The sequence below is a fragment of the Dipteris shenzhenensis genome, chromosome 4 (assembly GCF_047967505.1).
Source record: "Dipteris shenzhenensis isolate YYH24624 ecotype China chromosome 4, Dip_SZ_1.0, whole genome shotgun sequence".
Taxonomy (NCBI): domain Eukaryota; kingdom Viridiplantae; phylum Streptophyta; class Polypodiopsida; order Gleicheniales; family Dipteridaceae; genus Dipteris; species Dipteris shenzhenensis.
The window spans coordinates 54,026,779-54,041,410 of record NC_141599.1 but is presented as its reverse complement, the minus strand read 5'-3'; the positions used below and the strand labels follow the sequence as shown (position 1 = coordinate 54,041,410).

At 45.3% G+C, this 14,632-nt stretch overlaps 1 protein-coding gene across 2 annotated transcripts in view; it reads left to right on the top strand.

The window, feature by feature from the left end:
- The window catches only part of LOC147903051 (catalytic/ hydrolase), a 67,933-nt gene that overhangs the window by 15,922 nt on the left and 37,379 nt on the right, over positions 1-14,632 (top strand). For both annotated transcript variants that reach the window (XR_015540858.1, XM_087373241.1), the window contains exon 5: positions 9,596-9,695. Coding sequence is in view for 1 of the 2 variants with exons in the window: in XM_087373241.1 (XP_087229367.1) it covers positions 9,596-9,695 (100 nt within the window). In the remaining variant the exon portion in view is untranslated. The remainder of the gene's footprint in view (positions 1-9,595; positions 9,696-14,632) is intronic.

The window sequence follows — 14,632 nt, the reverse complement described above, 5'->3', positions numbered from 1 at the left end:
CCGAAGTTCTCTGCAATATTTCTCCTGTGAAATGAAGATCCTGTCTTTGGCCTGCTTTACTTCTATCCCAATGAAGTAGTGTAATAACCCAAGGTCAGTCATCTCAAACTCAGACATGAGTAGCTCCTTGACCTGAGAAATCTTCTTGACATGGTCACCTGTCAAGATAAGATCATCAACATAGAGGATGAGTACCAATCGCAACCCCTTCTCAATGAACAAGTAAAGGTTTGCCTTAGAAGGACTCCGACTTAGCCCTATCTTCTGAAAGAATACATCCATCCTTTGGTACCAAGCTCTGGGGGCCTGTTTCAGCCCGTATAACTCTTCAACTTGCAGACCTTTAATGGGGACCCTGGATCTTGAAAGCCCGGTGGTTGCTCCGCGTATACCTCCTCCTCCAGGGTTCCATTAAGGAATGTGGACTTCACGTCCATTTGAAAAATAGGCCACTGGAATTGGGCAGCAAGGGCAATCACTGTTCGGATAGTAACCATGCGAGCTGTGGGAGCAAAAGTTTCATCAAAATCCATGCCTTCAGTTTGAGCAAAACCTTTGACCACCAACCTTGCTTTATACTTATCCAAGCTGCCCTCTGATTTGTATTTAAGTTTGTATACCCACTTAGTGCCGATGACTTTCCGTCGTGGGGGCCTGGCCACTAAGTCCCAGGTATTGTTCTTCAGGATAACATCCATCTATGCCCGCATGGTAGCCTGCCATTCTGGATTGTCCTTCGCCTCCTCGAAGGTCCTTGGCTCTTCAAGCTGAGCCACCAACGCAAAATTCACGGATGGGGTCTTCTGAAGACGTTGGGACCGTCACAATCCGGAATTGCTACTCTGTATTTCGGTGACCGGAGAGTCTTCCAATGTCTGTAGGTACAATTGGGGCAACCTCTTCTGCTTCTCAGTGGGAGGAGGAACTGGAACTGCTTTTGGAACATCCTACTCTTCCTCAATACCTTGTGGAACACCAGCTTCCGATTTCTTCACCTCTTGGATGGTCAACCTAGGGCGGGGTGGGTTTGGGGGTTGAACAATCTCCTCCTCCTCTATCTGAGGCTCCTTCTGGGGTTGAGATTCCTTTTCTTCGAAGATGACATCCCGACTGATAAGGATCTGCTTCTTTACTGGGTCGAAGAGTTGATAGGCCTTGGATTCTTCGCTATACCCAACAAAGATACATTTTCTGCTCCGGGAATCAAGCTTGGTCCTTTCTTCCTTGTGCACATGCACTCATGCGTTAGAACCAAAATGCGAAGATGAGTGATAGAGGGCTTCTTACCATAAAATGCCTCATATGGAGTCTTGTCCTTGACGGCCTTCGTCTTGGTCCTGTTGAGAATGTGTACAGCTGTATTGATAGCTTCACTCCAATAGGCTTTAGAAAGGTTCCTCCCTCGAAGCATAGCAAGCCCTGTCTCCGTGGTGGTTCTATGCTTCCTCTCGGCTACCCCGTTTTGGTGAGAAGTATGTGCTGTGGTGAGTTGTCGCTTGATCCCATGCTTGCGACAAAATGTGTTAAACTCATTTGAGGTGAATTCTCCCCCCCTGTCTGTACGGAACGTCTTGACATCCTCCCCTGTCTCCTTGTCAACTCTGGCCTTCCAGTCCTTGAACTTCTCGAAAGCCTGTGACTTTTTAGCCAAACAATACACCCAGGTCATTCTACTGAAATCATCCACAAAGAGAAGTGAGTACCTGGATCTTGCCCATGATGCTATAGACATTGGGCCACAAATGTCGGCATGAACCAACTCAAGTGGTTTGCTGGCCCGAAACGAGGCCTCTTGTGGGAACTTGTCCCTGTACTGCTTGCCTTCTAGACAAGCCCTACAGACACCATCATTGTCTGTAATAGGTGGAAGTCCATCCACCATCTTCAATTTTGACATTTTAGCCAAGGTTCCATAGCTGACGTGACCAAAGCGCTCACGCCAAAGCTTGGACTTTCCGTTGTCTTCATGAACCAACATTGCACTGAGGCGGTACAGTCCATTTTCTTCAACTCCTTGGGCCACCATCTGTCCATTTGCTTTGGATGTCACGGTGACCTTGCCGTCTTCAAAGAGAACTGACATGTTGTTCTTGTCCATCTGACTTACAGATAGTAAGTTCTTGCAAAGGTTGGGTACATAAAGTACGCCAGAGATATCCTTCTCCTCACCTGCGGTCGTAATGAAAGGAATGCTACCAATGCCCTTCACAGGACATGTCCGGCTATCCCCGACAGAAACTTTGGAATTCGGGTGTGTACTTTCCATGGTTTTGAACCAAGTCTTTCTGTTAGACATGTGCTTTGAAGCACCATTGTCAACATACCAACCCTCTTTACCTTCATTGACTGCATACGCTGAACAATGTTCACTGATTAAAAACAACTGTCCAGTCGTTACATTGGCAGAATTATTCTTAGGCTTTTCTTTGTTCCTGGCTTCTCTCTTCCGCTTCTGATCTGCCTTCTTCTTTCGGCATTCTTTGGCGGAGTGGCCAAGCTTTTCACAGTAAAAGCACTTCATTTTCTTCTTTCGGTCAGCGTCCTCTAACTTCTTGAACTCCTTTGGCTTGCCTTTTCCAGGCGTCTTTGGCCACTAATGCCTTCTTGTCAGTTTGCGTAAAGAGTTTCTCTCGAGCCTCCTCTTGAAGCAGGAGTGGGCCAAGCTCTTCAAAAGTGATTGGCTTAGTCCATTGACCCACAGTGATCGTAGTCACAAAACTTTTGAAACTCCGTGGCAACTTGTGGAGTGTGAGCAACGCCAATTGACTCGAGTCCACCTTCCGACCAACCGTTGCGAGCTGGTCCCGCACGACTTTCACCTTTGTCAGATGGTCATGCACACTATCACCCTCATCCATATCAAGATTATAAAGTTGATGCTGAAGAGTAATGATACGGGCTGTATTATCGGTTTCATACAGCTCCTTTAGTATGGCCCATGCCTCTGAAGACGTCTCTGCCAACTGGATATGAGGAATCACAACATTTGATGTCGTGCCAATTAGCATTGCTAAGGCTTGAGCATCCCTCTCCTCCCATGCACTGAGTTCATCCGCATCTGCTTCAAATAAAACATCACCTCCTTTGTCCACAATGTCCTCCGGCTTCATCTCGGTACCAATCACTATCTTCCATAGCTTCCGTGCCACTAGATGGCTTCGGATCTTGACTTTCCAAATTGGATAGTTTGTCCCATCGAGCTTTCCAGCTTCACCAAAATTGGGAATGAATGAAGAAGGAAGATGATTGGAGGAGGAGGAAGGACGAGCAGTGGGTGTAGAGGCTTCTAAACGTTGATCCATCTCGGTGAATAGCAAACTGAAAAACTGAAGCAAAAAAAAGATGTACTGACCTCCCGTGCTGGCTTGAGCTGAAAACAGAATCGCCTTTCTACCAAGGTACTCCTTCCTTCAGAGAGTGCTTTGATGATGAAGAGTTGAGAGCCTATGGCTCTGATACCATGTTATAAAATAAGAGGGAATGAATCACTCAAACCTCCACCCAAGATCTCTCCAACTCTTACACACACTCAACTCAGATAGATGATCATAGATGCAACAAACACTCACTCAGAAATAAATATGGACGGAGAGAGAGAGAGAGAGAGTATATTCATGCACCGGATGGTGGGCAGAAAAATAGCTCCAAGGGAGCAGTACAAAACACAGCAAAGTGTTGGAGAATATTGATGGACTCTCTCTCTCACCAACTGCTCCATATCTGAGTGCTGAACACAGCCTTGGAGAGGAGCTTTCAGTCTTGCATTGTATGCTGGAACCAATGGAGGAGTGGGCCTTTTATAGGCACTGCCCAGGCCCCTTCAGTTGACCGACCAGCAGGGTCGGTACCTTGTCTGGTGGCCGACCACATGGGCCCTAGTAAACCGAGCGGGGTTGGCCCTGGTCGGTGGCCCTGGTTGGGCCGACTTGGCCAGTCACAGGCCCCTATTTAAAGGCGCCCTGGGCGGCCAGTCAATGCTGCTCCTGGTGCCTCTATGTGAGGCCTAGAGCCCTTTTATTCCTACTGTTGCAGACTGCAACCAGCCTGTGTGCTGGTTGCCTATGATGCCGGGCCTGAGTCTCTCTCTCCCCAGCCCTCCTACCTCTCACTGCCCCTTGTCCCCTGAAATCGGGGGCTCACAGGTGGGCACAGTGAGTTTCTAACATAGTTATCATCGTAATCGAAGCCTCAAAGGTCTTAAGCTGATGAGCCAAATTGGTAAGGTCAGTAGTAGATGCTTTGAAATGGCGATCCAGGCCTGTGAGGAAATCCTAGAAAGCGTGCTTGGTGACGAGGTCATCAGAGAGCCCTTGGTCATCCCCACCTAGTAGATCCATCATATGCTCCTCGGAACAACAGGGATATTCGCATCAGCCATCGAGGGAAAGATGCGTGGAGAAAGGAAAGAAGCGGAGGCTGAAATTGAATTAGAAGAGGAAACAGCAAGGGCGTTGAAGGTGGAGACTGTAGGCTATCTCATGGGCTATCCATAGATGCCACTTATACCTTGGTATGAGCGTTGTAGGCTTAGTTATAGTCAGTTAGGACTATTGGTACAATTAGTTTATGTACCATCTAGGTCAATTAGGACACTTAGTCCAGTTAGGGCAGGTATCCCTAGGGTTTTGTTATGTTGGCTCTCCCTTGAGCCTCCACACTTCAGTTTGCAGCAATCTATTACAGCATCTCGTTTTTCTCCATTGTGCTTCCATTTTTGAGCTTCCATTGCCTCCAACACCCAACAGTGGTATCAGAGCAGGTTGGGAATCCATTCCCTCAGCCATTGACAGCTTTCCCAAGCTGTTTGGCAGCCTCTAGAGCTCTCATTCTTGCTGGTCTTGCTGGTTTTCACACTCCCACGAGTGTTTGAGGCCTTTCCAAGCACTTCTGTTGCGAAAAACCTCGGTCTGACATGAGAAGCTCGCAATTGGGAGCAACTCTAGCCAAGGGAACTGATTTTCGGTGCATTTTCAAGCTTGCTGCAGCAAAAAACGACCACACGCGAGCATTTACGACATCTGTACGGAATTTTGTACCTGCCAGAAAAAATCCATACGCATGTTAGAATTCATACGGAAATCCGTACGCATGTCAGAATCTGTACGGAAATCCGTACATCTGCCAGCATTCGTACGAAAATCCGTACATCTGTCAGAATCAGTTCGGAACATTGTATGGGCTATCAAAAAAATTTGCACGTGTGGAATCGTACGATTGTCAAAAATCCGTACGGGAGCCGCCTCGGGATGCGCGCCAATCATTTCTGAGGGTTTTCAACATTTTGGAGCTGCCTCGAGCTGAGTGCCAGCGCTTGGAGCCATTTGGAGCTGCTGAATTAATCCGGAGACTTCTCTTTGAGCCCTTCCCTCCTCATTTGGCATCCCTTTGCCTTGGGCTGCGAGCTTCTCTCCATTGGATCTCTTTCACTCCATTTCTATGTGCTCTCCTCCTCGTGGGAGCACTTCTTTTGCTGTAATTCTCATTTCCAGCCCTCCTTTGCTCGCATTCAAAGCCTTTCATTGCTGTCCTTTCGGGCTACATCATGGGGTAAGCCGTTGTTGCATTGGCTTTTTCCAATTTCTGCTTCGTTTGCATTTTGGAAAGGCCTCGTGTTGCTTTGGAAGGTCTCGTGTTGCCTTTGGGGATTTTTCTTGCAGACCTTACGCAGCCCAACTTGTCAATGAAGCAGAAGAGAGGGCTGGCTAAGGTTCATTCTTACGATTTCGACATTGAGTACAGGAAAGGGAAAGAAAAAGTGGGTGTAGATGCCTTATCTAGTATGTGGGCTTGCAGTTTGTTTGCCATTTCTACATCTACCAGGAGTGGATTCATGGTATTCAGGAAGAATACATGTAGGATTCTAAGGAAGCTCCCATATTTGTGGAGTTACAAAGGCCATCTAGCCAGGGGCATGCTGAATTTAAGCTGCATAATGGGCTGTTGTGGTGCAAGGACAGAATTTATTTGGTGCCAGATTCAAAGTGTCGACTGCTGGTCTTACAGGAAATGCACTCATCTCCTATGACAGGACATGCGGGTATTACTAAGACATATGAAAAGGTCAAACAGAGCTTTATCTGGGATGGCTTGTGGCGGGATGTAGTTAAATTTGTCAGTGAATGTTTGCCCTGCCAGCAGAATAAAGTGGACAGCCGGTCACCCGCGGGTCTCTTGCAGCCATTACCTATTCCAGAAGGCAAATGGACTTATGTTGCTATGTATTTTATCAAGCTTTGAGGCTTGGGCAGATTGGCAGATTTTTGGCACTTGATTTTGAGAGGTTGCCTTTCTCTCATTTGCTTTGCCAGTTGGTGCATTTGCCTGTATTTCAGCACCATGTTTGGTGGCAAAGATGATTTGTTTGGGCTGATTGGGGCCAATGACAAGCTTGATGGCACCAATTATCCCATGTGGTCATACATGATGGGACATGTTTTGGTTGCCAAGAATCTATGGCATATTGTTTCAGGTTCTAAGGCCAGGCCTACACACACTGTTACTGGTGCTACACCTGCAGCCTCTGCTTCTTCAGGTGATGGGTCTTCAGGTGATGGTTCTACTGCTACAGCTAGGACTCCTGCATCTCTTGCTCCAGGTGCTTGCCTCCTTCACAGGAGCAAATTTAGTGGGATGGTCGTGATGCCAAAGCATATGCCTTGATTGCTCTTTCAGTGAAACGGGTTATTATCCCTCATATTCGGTCTTGCAAGACAGCTAAGCAAGCATGGGATCAGCTTGCATCTTTGTATCAGGTGCAGAATGAGGCGAGGGTTGCCTATCTCCGCAGGCAGTTGAAAGATTTAAAGCTTGATGAGGGTGGTAACATGGATGCCTATCTCACTAATGTGAAGGATTTGAAAGAGCAATTGGCCAACATTGATGAGATTATGCTTGATTCTCAGCTGGTTTCTAATACCCTTGATGGGTTGCCTGATTCATATCAAGGCTTTGCTACTACATTGAGGTTGGTTGCAAGTTGCTCTTGCTTCTGTTTCTGGTGGTATTGCCACTCTAGAGCATGTGCTTTATGTTCCAGGCATTCGTAAGAACCACATTTCTATTTCAGCCATTGCTACATGTGGCTTTTAGGTTATTTTTGATGGTGTGAGATGTGCAGTGTATGATGTTACACATGCCTCTACCTTGGTTTTGACTGGCACATTGTCTAGCGGTCTTTACAGACTTGATGCTTATGACAAATGTTTAGATGATGATGCTGCACTTGCCGATGCACATGCCTTTGCTATTGATTCTACCATGGCAGATACTCATTTGTGACATGAGAGGTTTGGACTCCTCAATTTTGATGTTTCTTCATGCTTCAAGCACTTTATTGCCTTGGCTGAGAATGAGAGTGGGCTGCACATTGCTCACATTAATACAGACAGGGGGGGTGAATACATGTCGAAGGAGTTTGCTGTTTTTTTGGCTTCCCGTGGCATAAATCATCGATGCACGGTGCCTTATACTGCTCACCAGAATCCCGTGGCTGAGCGAAAGAATAGATCAACGATGGAAATGGCTAGATGCATGTTGAAAGGCAAACATTTTCCTAATAAGTTGTGGTTGGATGCGGTCATGTGTGCAAATTATATCTTGAATAGATGTCCTACAAAGGCATTGCAGACTATCACACCTTATGTTCCTGGATTCATCTAGGTATATATCTTGATTGAGAAGTACATTCTTGACATCCATTTAGTGGATTCGCCATGTCTTGAAGTATACCTTGTCCAAAAGTCTTGATTGATAAATGCATACTTAACATCCATTAGTTGGATTTCTTAGCCATAATGAGCTTTTAATGTCAAGGCCGTCTTGAGATCAATCATGTTTGCAACATCTCTCCTCAAAGTGAAGGCCCTCCTCCGCGATTAGCCTTTGGAAACTAGGGTGGTTGTAGTTGGTCCACACTTCCATCTGCATGGTGCTTCACTCTATACACTTCTTATAGTGAATTTCATTTTTCACATAAGGCAAGCAAGTTAAGAAATCCATTCCAACCGATAGAAGAGTATATCTCTTGCATAGCCAACCGATAGAGACGAGTATACTGAAGAGATTTCAGAAACTTTTGAACTCCAGATGGCAGCTTATTCTTGGGTATTGATGAGAACATAAGCTTTGCGTTGCTTACTAAGTTATTTTTATGTTTATTTTTCTCATTTACTGTTCTTTTGCTTGTTCTATAAAAAGTTTTAATTTGTAAGATTGGATATATTTTAGTCTTATGCTATATATATATATATACATATATATACATCTCTCTCTCTCTCTCTATATATATATATATATATATACACACACACATACACATACACATACACATACACATACACATACACGTACATGTATGTATGTATATGTATATGTAGATATAAACATACACACCTCTTGCATAGATTGCGATCATTTTGGTTTGTATTTTTTCTTCTTTGACATACTTTTTTTTTTTGTGAAAGCACATTACTATATTATTAACATGAAATCAATGTACATGACATTAGACTCCAAAGGAGAGCCCAATGGAAGAACTCAAAAACAGTCAGAAAACACTTCAAGGCTAGTAGCATCCAAGTCCCTTGCAGCATAACTATCATATAAGGATTGCTTGAGGGACATTCTGAAGAAAACATATGCCTAAGGAAATTGTTGACCCATCCTAGAATGCAATCTCTGTGTCCAAATGGTCCATAGTACCCAAAAGCGACTCATGAAAATTTGGAAAGCCAAATTGCCATTGAAACAGAGGCTTTTCTTTTGGAGATGTTTAGTGGGAGCTTTTTCCATTGGAGTGAAATTGGCAGCACGTCCATTGCTTCCCCTTCTTGCCCCCGTTGCTCTCATCACCGTGAGACAGTTCCTCATCTATTATGGTCTTGCCCGCACTCTCGCATATTGATCACTCATGTTTCTCATTTGCTGCGGCTTCGGTTTCCCTCTATCAGATTTGGGAAACTCTTCTGGATGTTTGGATGCCTCTCATCTCAGATGTCTCCATTCCTCTTCTTTGACATACACATACACATACACATACACATACACATACATACATACATACATACATACATACATACATACATGTATGTATATATGTATATGTATATGTAGATATAAACACACACACCTCTTGCATAGATTGCGATCATTTTGGTTTGTATTTTTTCTTCTTTAAAGGCTTGTGTTCATTGGCTTTCGTGGGTAGGTTGGGAAGTGGTCATGGAATGCAAGGTGCTCCAAGTGAAACTGATTTGGAGGGTATGTCTTGTTGTCTGCATGTCTCCTTCTTGCTTCTCTCCTTAAGGCTTGTCGTGTGAAAGGGACGGGGTTTTGTGTGTATGAATATCATTGAGAACTAGGATATGTAATTCGTTTCGATTTTGTTACAGACAAGGTTATTGTAACACACATCTAGTTATATTTACAATAAGTGTATTAATCCTTAACACATTATATTCCATCTTTGCTAGAGAGATATCAAGTGCCTGTGAAACATGTCGTGTAGTTTCTTCTTGTTTGACATTAATTGCATCTCTTAAATATTCACCAATATACATAGATGGGCTGATGCATGCAAAATTATGCCATGCTGTAGTGTTTTGCAGAGATATCCAAGCAAATTTGTTGGTTGTTGTCTTGCTGATCCAACAGAGGGAGGTGGTGGAGTCGTAGAGTTGGAACGCCTTGTGACAAAGGTAGTAAATTGGTTATTTAGGGAGGGCAAGTTAGAGGAGGCAAATCTGATAAAAGTTTGGGTGTGGCATTGCAAGGTTTTATTTGTAGGCTTTCTATCAGCTGTAGAGCTGTTGTAATTCAAGGGCATAAGCTGTAGTAAATAAGATGTATAAAGTATTGGAAAATTGGATCATGAACTATGGATTAGTGCTTTCTTTTCGAGTGATGAATCTTTTGCATATCATCTTGTTTGGGGGGGGGGGTCACTCATAAAGCACATTAGTACATGGTGATAGGCAGATTTCGAGGACCCCAATTTTGAACTGCTATTGACAGGAACTAGGTGGAAATATTGTATATCTTATGTCATGTTTTGCATGCTAGGACTAGATGTTTATTTGCATGAAGATAGAAACTGATTGGTAGTGGTAGATAGGCTAGTAGAGGTGTGGGTAAAGAGCATGCAGATAAAAAAAGCAGTTGCACGTCCCCCAAAAAACTAGCAGTCACTATTTTTGCGATAACTTTTGATCTGTAACTCGGATTTAGGAGATTTTGTTATTGTTGCGAAGCTGAGATCAAGATCTACGACTTTTTAGAGGAAGTTTGGGTCTAAATTGGCAGGAAAGGGGATAAAAAATTCAGAATATGACAAGCAACCTGTTTCTGTTGGGAAAGGCGTAGGAAAGCTGATGGTTTTGAGCAGTGGAAGAAGGTTGTGAGTGCCTTGGGATTGGAAGAAGGGTGGTGCTCCTACTTTGTGCAAAACCGGAGTCTTCTTGGTGTATGAGAGCCTCCTTCGATCGTTGTTCTTGTGTGCAGAAGCGAAAATTAATACTGTGTGTTGTAGAAGTCATGATCGTTGCAAGATGTGTTGATGAACTATAGAAGTGGATGACCCTTTTCTAGTGTTTGGTATATGCTTGTGTGCTAGAGGCCTATCTGGTTTCTCTCATCATAGTTTTGGAGCCGCGGCAAGGAGTTTCCTCAGGATTTCTTGGTGATTGAGGAAAAGTACTTAACGTCACGTATATAGATGTTGTTGCAAGAGCGAGATGGCCCAATAATTTCCCAAGTTTCTTGGATTGCCTAATAAGGATGCTTCTCAATTTGTCGAAGACGTGGAGTTCACAGCACTGCTAAAAGGCAAAGATGGACCAGGAGTTCTTTTGCAAATCCTAGGCAATTGTCTACATGGTGAAGCAACGATATGGTTTCAGAATTTTGTTCAAGGTGTTTCGGGAACCCAAAATCGGGATGTCGAATATCAGTCGGTAAGAGCTGCATTTCTAGTTCACTATGCATATGAAAGGGATCCTAATCAAATCAGGAAGAGTTGTGTAACCATTAGCAAGCGCCCAATAGAAAAGTAGACCTCAACTATGCAATCGGATACGATGTAATGAAATTAGAGGAGACCAATGATGTGATGGGTCCTATATGGACTGGTTGGTCTGGTGTTGGACAAGGGGAAGAGTGCTCTAGCAACTTCAAAATTGTCTTTCTCTGCAATGTTACCAGCCCAATCTCCATCAGTATAACCATGCAAGCATATTTTGCCTGCCTTGGTATAAAAAAATGTTGCCATCTGTTGTTAATCCTTGCATCCAAACCTTAGGATTTCACAAAAGATTAATTCTTAGGTTATTTTTACATGAGTGGTTAGGTCTAGCAGGTTGGTTAGGTTTAGTAGGTGGGGTTAGGAAGATGATTTTCAGTTCTTCACATTTGGAAAAGACAGCATAACCAGAGATGCAATGCAAAGACAGCTAATCGAAGCAAGCTAATCGAAGCACTCATTGAAGCTATCATGTGGGGTATATGGCAATGCACTCAATCCTTCCGTGTGGAGGAAATTGGAAAGCAAAACACAATGCTTGTGTAGAATAAAAACCATGGGGACAAATGGAACTTATGTGATTATGGAGCTTTGTGATGATAATCTTGCCAGGATGGATTACCACCCACATGACCCTGGGGGTGCCACGACACCCAAAGCAAAGGAATATATCACATTTCTTTTTGCCCTTGGTGGCATGCATGATGGAGTATGTCCTTTTTCTACCAAGAGGCCTTGGTGCCTAACCATGATTTGCAATTTTGAGGAGGGATGGATTGTAATGAAGGCCAAGATGGGGCGAGAACTCAAACCAGCTTCAATTGACTTCAATCCAGCTCCGAAACACCTCCAGAAGCAACACATCCAGTGTAGTGGCTAGCGGGAGGAATTGGCAGCTAGGAGAAGGGAAGGAAGAGAGAGATAACGGGCTGGAATCAGAGAGAAAGAAAGAGCAGGAGGATCACGGACATAAGAGAGAAGGTGAGCAGCTAGCAATGAGCATTGGGGAGTCTAAATGGGCCGTACAAACAGCCAAAACAGCCTTGGGCTGTGTGAAAACAGTCCGTACAGCAATAACCACACCTTGGGATGCGTACTAACTGATCTGTACAGCAGCGATGAATGCTCCGTACAATCAGCCTTGGGATGTGTACCCCTTCCGTACAGCCAGCAATTAAGACCTTGGGAGTCGTGCAGCCAGCCTTGATCTACGTGCAACGCAGCCATAAAGATCGTACAGCTAATCTTGGGAAGCGTGCCTGCAGCAAAAGACAACCGTACAAATGCACAAAGGGCCCACCAGCAGCCTGTAACGCAGTATGGCTGCTTCAAATCACCAACACCAGGTCCCTATAGCCGTACGGTGACCTCGATGAGCGTGCAATAGCCGTACAACCTGCAGTGTGCATAGGACTCCGTACAGCCAATGATCAAAGCGCCTTGGGATTCGTGCCAAAAATGTGAGCAAAGGAGCAGCCTTGAAAATCGTGCAACAGCAAGCAACGTGGGGAAAACGCGATCTCCAAAAAAATGCGTGAAAAATGAATCCCCCCCATAGAAAACGTACGTTGGCCTTGGAAGGAGAGGAAGAGGGTAGGTATGTATGAGGGAATGCCATGTGGCCCCCCTCATTAAAGCTCTAACCCTTGCAAACCAATGGAACATTGGTTTGCCCCTCACATTAAAATCCTAACCCCTTTTAACCAATGAAACATTGGTTTCCTTGGGCCTAACTTTAAGACCCCTCTAAACCTTGCCTTGCCCCTAGCAAGTAGGCCTAGTGTGTGCACCTAGGGACTTCTGGGAAGTGTTGCTTTCCTTGGCTAGCCCCCTAAGCCAAAGTTAGTCACGGTTCATAACTTCACGTCCCTGTGACAACTACACTTGCTATCAGTGGCTAGGAGGCTTGTGTGATCTGATTGGAAGAACACCGTGATCCCGCTCTGAGAAGGGTTGGGCCTTGTGCCTGAAGATTGTCTCTGCATCCTGAGTAAGTGCTCCTTGTGACCGACTGCCTCATGGATGAAAGCAGCGAAGCACCCTTGGTCTGGGTATGAGAGAAGTTTGGATAGTAGCCCAAAACCGCCCTAAACAGGCAATGGTATCGACCGCGGATCTCGGAGTACACAGGGCATTTGAACCTCCTCTGACTCTACCTCCCGTTGATCACATAATGTGCATAGGCGTCTCTCCCTGGGTATCCCCTCAGCTCGTTCGCTCTCGATGCGGAGTCAGACTCGAAACTGTCCGATAGAGATCCTTAGTGAGTGTGGCAAGTGGATCCGAGTGTACTCTAGTGGGACAATGAAGCCCTCCTCAGAGATGCGTAGGCAGTGGTCTCCAAAGATTTCTTAAGAGCTGCTGCCCCCTGCCCAACCAACATGCTCCGGTGTTGGAGAGCATTAGAAGAAAGCTCCTTTTCTGGAGCTTAGCCAAACTTGACTTGGCATCCAGAGTGGTGGTGGTTAACGAGGTTCTTCTAGCCATAGCATGGTTCGTATGCTCTTGTTGGTGCCACTCTAGGGATTGTATCACTCAGCTCAAGAGGCCTGTACGAAACTTTTTATGGAGTGGTCTAGATGGCACAACTGATGTTACAGCCAAGGTGGCTTGGGAGACCTTGATTCTTTCTACAAGAGAAAGGGGTTTGAATATCATTGACGCGGATCTATAGTGCAAAGCCTTACTCTGCAAGGTCGTTGTGAGAGGACTTATGCCAGGGCAAGAGCCTTGAAAGGACTTTTTTATCAGATGCATACAATCTCGCACACCCACTTCAGGAGATGATTGGATACACAGTACCATATGGGTTTTCACCACAGCCCACCTCAGATCTTCTTCTTCCCCTCTTATGGTTGCTATCCTGAAAGCATGGGCCAGCTTCTGGAGTACTCTTCGTAGGATTCCCCCGTCCACCTGTGAAGAGATTGAAAGGCAGCCTATCATGTGGAACGACAATATTTTGGATAAGCATGGCAGACGACTTGGAGCTTCTCTTTACATGCAGTGGCCCAGATGGGAGAGGGGCCCTGCATCTACTGTGGGAGCATGGAAAGCCTTTAGAAGGCTTCCTGCAGACCGACAGGCCCAGGTGGTTCATAATTTCAGAGGGAGTGCAGGGAGAGTTCAACAGATTGATGCAGCCTTGCCCTTGGATTGGGTGGACACAGATGACATGCCTTTTACTTGTTCCACCTAGATGGGGGCTTTTTCCAGATCGGGCATTCCTTTGCAGGTGATTTATTTACGTAACACACATGAGGATGCCCTAGTCTTTGATGTTTCTTCGGGGGGCAGGCTGTCAAAGTCCACAGACGATATATTGTTGGAGGTACTATTTCAGCCAGTCAGGATAGTGGGCGTCATGTAGCATGGCTCTCTTTCAGAGTGGTACTTGGATCCTGACCCGCTACTCATTGCCCTGGGCTTATGGAGGCTGTGGCTCTATGGAGGTGTCCCAATTAAGTTGTTGCAGTGGGACCCTGGGGAATGGGAGTGGATAGATGAAGGCACCGAGAGAAGGGCATCCCCTTCTCTCGTTACACGGTCAGTAATGTCAGGAAATTCGAGCTCAGTTGTAGGGGTTGGAGGCCCACCAGAGCTCCTCATTGGGAGAAT